The sequence below is a fragment of the Chiloscyllium plagiosum genome, chromosome 1 (genome assembly GCF_004010195.1).
Source record: "Chiloscyllium plagiosum isolate BGI_BamShark_2017 chromosome 1, ASM401019v2, whole genome shotgun sequence".
Classification (NCBI taxonomy): Eukaryota; Metazoa; Chordata; class Chondrichthyes; order Orectolobiformes; family Hemiscylliidae; genus Chiloscyllium; species Chiloscyllium plagiosum.
In genome coordinates this window covers 154,109,453-154,115,452 of record NC_057710.1, presented here as the reverse complement: position 1 = coordinate 154,115,452, position 6,000 = coordinate 154,109,453, and the positions used below count along the sequence as shown (strand labels likewise).

At 38.1% G+C, this 6,000-nt stretch overlaps 1 protein-coding gene across 4 annotated transcripts in view; it reads left to right on the top strand.

Annotated features, from left to right (window-relative positions):
* Positions 1 to 6,000, top strand: part of gatb (glutamyl-tRNA(Gln) amidotransferase, subunit B) — a 71,812-nt gene that overhangs the window by 41,775 nt on the left and 24,037 nt on the right. For all 4 annotated transcript variants that reach the window (XM_043699751.1, XM_043699738.1, XM_043699762.1 and 1 more), the window contains one exon: positions 1,646 to 1,779. In XM_043699751.1, the coding sequence (XP_043555686.1) occupies positions 1,646 to 1,779 (134 nt within the window). The remainder of the gene's footprint in view (positions 1 to 1,645; positions 1,780 to 6,000) is intronic.

The following is a 6,000-nucleotide window of genomic DNA, read 5'->3' as shown; positions in this document are numbered from 1 at the left end:
GAGGCATTTGGATGGGTATATGAATAGGAAGGGTTTGGAGGAATATGTGCCAGGTGCTGGCAGGTGGGACTAGATTGGGTTGGGATATCTGGTCGGCATGGACAGGTTGGACCCAAGTGTCTGTTTCGATGCTGTACATCTCTATACCTCTATTAGTAGTAATATAGCAAACTGCCGTTACCTCCCTCACCAGGTTTTTTTTCCATACATTTTACTCATAGCCTTTGATATTGGAAAGGTTGTTTGGGGTGGGGGCTAATATTAAGCAATATAGAATGTGGGGAAATAGATGGGAACATCTTGAAAAATGTCCACATTACAGAGGAGGAAGTATGATGTATCACAAACTTGATTGAGTTTTTTGAAGAAGCAACAAAGAGGATGAGGGCAGAGCAGTAGACGTAATCTATATGGACTTCAGTAAGACATTCGGCAACGTTTCCCATGGGATGCTGTTTAGCCAAGTTCGATCTCATGGAATACAGGGAGAATTAGCCATTTGGATACAGAACTGGCTCGAAGGTAGAAGACAGAGGGTGGTGGTGGAGGGTTGTTTTTCAAACTGGAGGCCTGCGACCAGTGGAATGTCACAAGGAGCGGTGCTGGCTCCATTACTTCTTGTCATTTATATTAATTATTTGGATGTGAGCATAAGAGGTATAGTTAATAAGTTTGTAGATGACATCAAAATTAGAGATGTAGTGGACAGCAAAGAAGGTTACCTCAGATTACAACGGGATCTTGGTCAGATGGGCTAATGGACTGAGGAGTGACAGGTGGACATTAATTTCGATAAATGCAGGGTACAGCATTTTTGGGAAAGCAAGTCTTAGCAGGACTTATACACTTAATGGTAAGGTCCTGGGGTGTGTTGCTGAACAAAGAGACCTTGGAGTGCAGGTTCATAGCTCATTGAAATTAGAGTTGCAGGTAGATAGGATAGTGAAGATGGCGTTTGGTATGCTTTCCTTTATGGGTCAGAGTATTGAGTACAGGAATTGGGCGGTCATCTTATGGCTGTACAGGACATTGGTTAGGCTACTGTTGGAATATTCTGGTCTCCTTCCTATTGGAAAGAGGTTGTGAAATTGAAAGGGTTCAGAAAAGATTTACAAGGATGTTGCCAGGGTTGAAGGATTTGAGCTATAGAGAGAGGTTGAATAGGCTGGGGCTGTTTTCCCTGGAGTGTCAGAGGCTGAGGGGTGACCTTCTAGAGGTTTATAGAATCATGAGGGGCATGGGTAGGGTAAATAGACCAGGTCTTTTCCCTGGGGTGGGGGAGTCTAGAACTAGAGGGCATAGGTTTAGGGTGAGAGGGGCAAGATATAAAAGAGACCTAAGGGGCAACTTTTTCATGCAGAGGATGGTACGTGAATGGAATGAGCTGCCAGAGGAAGTGATGGAGGTTGGTACAGCTACAGCATTTAAAAGGCATCTGGATGGAGATATGAATAAGAAAGGTTTGGAGGAATATGGGCCAAGTGCTGGCAATTGGGACTAGATTAGGTTGGGATACCTGGTCGACATGGACGAGTTGGACCAAAGGATCTGTTTCTGTGCTGTATATCTTTGTGACTCTAAAAAATTAAAATGGAAGAATATTTTATGACGCTTTCCTGTGTTTCTTTATTTCTTTGTTTCGCAGAATGAAGATGGGCTTGTACAATTTTTTGAAACTGTTCTAGAACAGACTGAAGCTAATCCAAAGAAAGTGATTGGTTGGATCCTTAACGATTTCCTAGCACTCTTGAAGCAGAATAATCTCAGTGTAAACCAAAGGTGAGAACATGTATCTAATTTCCTATAAACACTGCATACCCTTTTATAGTACATATCATGTTACTCCATTACAAAGGTGGGTTGAACAGTATGCCAATGTAACTAATACTGAACTTATTAAAATCTACCACTTACTACTTACGAAACAGTAGGACAATAATAGTGACTTGAAGTATCTATATCAATAGGGATACAAAAGTGTGGAGGGCAGATAAAATTCTTGACCTGCATTCAAGAGAACTTCATTAACCAGCATGTAACAAGCCCAACAAGGAGGAGCCAATGTTAGATTTAGTGATAAGGAGTGAAGCTGGACAGGTGAATGAAATAGCAGAGGATCACCATTTGGAGAGAGTGATCATTATATGATTTGAGTTATCTTGGAAAGCAATAGATATAAGTAAATGTTCAAAATTGAGGCAGGTTAGAGGTGGCAAACTTTACAAAGTAGATCTGGCAAAAATAGACTGGTTACAGTGACTTGAAGGAAAGTCATGACATGGAGGTGCTGGTGTCAGACTGGAGTGGGCAGAATCAGAAGTCTCACACCACCAGGTTATAGTCCAACAGGTTTACTTGAAATCACAAGCTTTCAGAGCACTGTTGCTTCATGAAGTGAAGTGAATTGTAAAGAGAAATGGACATTGACTACAGAAAAGAAAACAAGGTACTACAGATGTTGGAAATTGGAAATAAATACAGAAGATGGAGAAATTCAGCAAATCTTGCCACAACTGTGGAGATAAAAGCAAAGTTTATGTTTTGAGTTCAGTACGATCTTCGGGACTGAAGTTGGTGAGAAAATGGTAGTTTTTATAATGTTGACAAAGTAGGAAGAGGAACAAGTGGAGCAGATGGTGGGTGTGCTGAGAACAAAATACGCAGTGCTAATGGCAGGAGTGAACAAGATTGATAATTAAGTGACGAATGAAAGTCAATCAGGAGAAGTGAGGCTTTGCATTTGAGGAGAACAAATAAAACAAGGTAATACTCAATACTGGAGGGGATATTGAGAGACCAACCTTGAGGTTGGTAGACAAATAGATAAGATGGTAAAGAATGCTTGTCGGATGCTTTCATTGAGCAAGGGATGTAATACTGGAACAATTATAAGATACTGGTTAGGCCACAGCTGCTTATTTGTATTACAGTTACAGAAAGGGCAAAATTGCCCAACAGAATGTACAAAGGAAATGTGCAAGAATGCTACAGGCTTGAAATCCCAGCTTTGTGGAAAGATTGGATAGGCCAGGATTGGTTTCCTTAGAACAGTGTGGACTGAGCAGCGACTTAATCAATGTGTACAAAATAATGAGAGGCTGGAAAATAATGAGGGGCTGGTACAGTGGGCAGGAGGATCTGTTTATCCCAGCAAAAGGCTAATTACCAGTGGGCTCAGCTTCAAGGTAATTGATAGAGAGACATGAGGGAAAAACTTTTTCCATATTGAGGGTGATGGGTATCTGGAATTTGCCACCCAGTTTGGTGGTTGAGGCAGAAGCCCTCACATTTATAAGGAGCCTGTATCTGCACCTAAAGAACTGTAACTTGCAGAGTGACAGACCAGGTGGGATTAGATAAGTGGGATTAGTGGGATAAGTGGGATTAGAACGGGCAACTAGATTATTCAGCCAGTGTGGATGTGATGGGTTGAATGATCTCTTTCTACGCTGTAACTTTTCTATGGTTCTTTAATTTAGATATTTATACTTTGTTTGGGCTGGAAACGTTCTCTATATCCTCCAGTCCATTGAATTCCACAACAGTGGTTAAAATGTGTGATTGTTTATTGGTTGCAGTGCATGTAAGTAACTGGTTCTGATCAATTCCCAAAACAATGTAACTGAATCATGTTGTGTTAAGAATAGATAAATGTGCAAGAAGATATATTGAGACCTTTTGTAATAAGGAAAGAATACAGACGACATTAAATAGGGGGAATGACAAAAATGGAGAGGGTCGAATGTAAATCAAAGTAGGGGAACAAAGTGGTTCTGCAAAGATTTTTGAAAGCAAATTTGACAGAATGAAAGCAGTATACTGGAGATGTCAGAAATCTAAAATAAGAAGAAAATGCTGGAAAAACTCAGTTCTGGCAGCATTTGTGGAGAGAAAGAAAACAGCTAATGTTTCAAGACCAATATGACTTCTTCAGAACATGCAGGGATAAACTGGATGGAGAGAGCAGGAATAGAGTAGTTCAGTGAGTGACTATCAGTGGTGGAAAAGAAGGTTTTCAGCCATAAAGGAGCAGAGGGTATATAAAATGACAGCGTTGAAGGAAATTATTAAAGTGGACTGATGATATGGGGGATTTAGTAAATCTCAAAATTGCCAAGGTGGGAGATAAAGGAAAAAACATTGAAGCTTGGTAGATGTAAGGGATCTAGTTAAGATACCAGAGCAAGGTTTGCTACTTATTTCTGCTTTCATTCGACAAAAATCAGTGCAGACATTAGACAGTAAATCAATGCAGATAATATAAAATAACTGTTTAACTAGTGGTATGTCAGTATGTTTGCTAACAATTGTATATTTTGTTAGCCTGTTGCAGCATAATTCCGAATTTGGGGAAAAAATAAAATAATGCATTAAAATTAGTAAATGTCATATTTATCTGTTATGAAAATCTTTAGAAAATCTATACTTCTGGAAATTAATTGGTAGTGTAAAAATGTGTCTCCTTACCTTTACAGTTGTTTCCATTTATAGTATGATACTAGTTTCCTTCAAGATATGGAGGCAAATGATGGACTAAGTTAAATGATTTCAGAGCTAAATAATGTTTTGACATAGTTCTGGGCATAGAAAAGCAACAACAGAATGTCAACCTTTTGAGAAAGTCAAACAGAAGTGGTAATAGATCAAATATACACCAAAGGATACATTTCAAAGACTTGATGCCTAATAAACCTGCAGGAAAGAAGTGCAATTATTTTAGAATTTTAAGCTTAATAAGTTACCTCATTAAAATGGTCTTGAAAATCATAATAGAAAGAATCAACATATTTGAAAATGGCAGAATGCGACCTTTAGATTTGGGCCTGGAGTTGGAACAAGAAAAGGAATATCTAACCTAAGAACAGTGGTCTATAAATATCTAGTTGTAAACAAAGGCATTTGTATATGCTTCATAGATTTGGAAAAAAAACATTTGATCAAGTCTCCTCAAAAACTAATTACTGTGCAGCTGAATGTGGTATTGACTGTAGAGATGTGAGATTGAAGAGAGGAATACAACAAGGCTGTATCCTATTGCCAAAGTTATTCAATTTATTCATTGATCAAAAAAAAAGCCGAATCAGACATACCTCAAGGTTAAAATGTGTGGAGGCAAGGGTGTAACAAACTTAGAATGTGCTGGTGATACAGCCAAATCAGAAGACACCCTAGAAAAGTCATGTAAATCAAGATTGAGTATAAAAATTAAATAGAGAAAAACAGTGGAAGCCAGAAGGTTTATATAGAAGAAACTAGGGTGAAGATGGAGTGAATAATGTCATACAGGTAGGTGAGTTGATCTGTTTAGGATAAGTTTAACAATAAGACTGCAGTTGTGGTGCAGAAGTTAGAAGGATATAGATAGGCATACAAAGTTTTGTGAAAATGAAGGCTTTGTTAACAAGAAAACTCAAACTTATCATAAGTTTAAAAACTCATGAAATGCTACATTTTGCTCATATATACTTTGGAAACCCAGACTTGTGGAAGAAAATAGAGGTCTTTGTAATGCGAATGCTAAGAAGTATTCTCCATACAGATTGTAAGTCAAATGAAAAGTGCTTGAAATAGAAATGCCAAATAGAACATTTTTTTTCAAAAATGACTTCTAGATATGAAAATTTCAGTACTTCTGCAGAAAAACTGCAGAAAATGCTTCTAGATGGTAAAATGGAGGGAAGCAGAAAGGACTGAGCTGAAGTGGATGGCAAATGTCACATTGTTTACAGATGAGATAAAGTGGATCTGTGAGGATGATGCAAAATAGACAAGCATAACATATGACAGCAGATTTCCTAGTTGTTGTAGCTACAAGTAGGATAAGACAAGTGCAGGGATAATGCAGGCGTTTATAGTTACAGGTATTTTGAGGAGAAGAAATGTCAAATACTTTAAATAATCTTCTTGACTGTGAGAAGACATATGGGTTACTTTCTTTTAAAAAGCTAACGCATTGAATATAAGTTCAAGAAGATTATACTAGAATTTTACAACATAAGT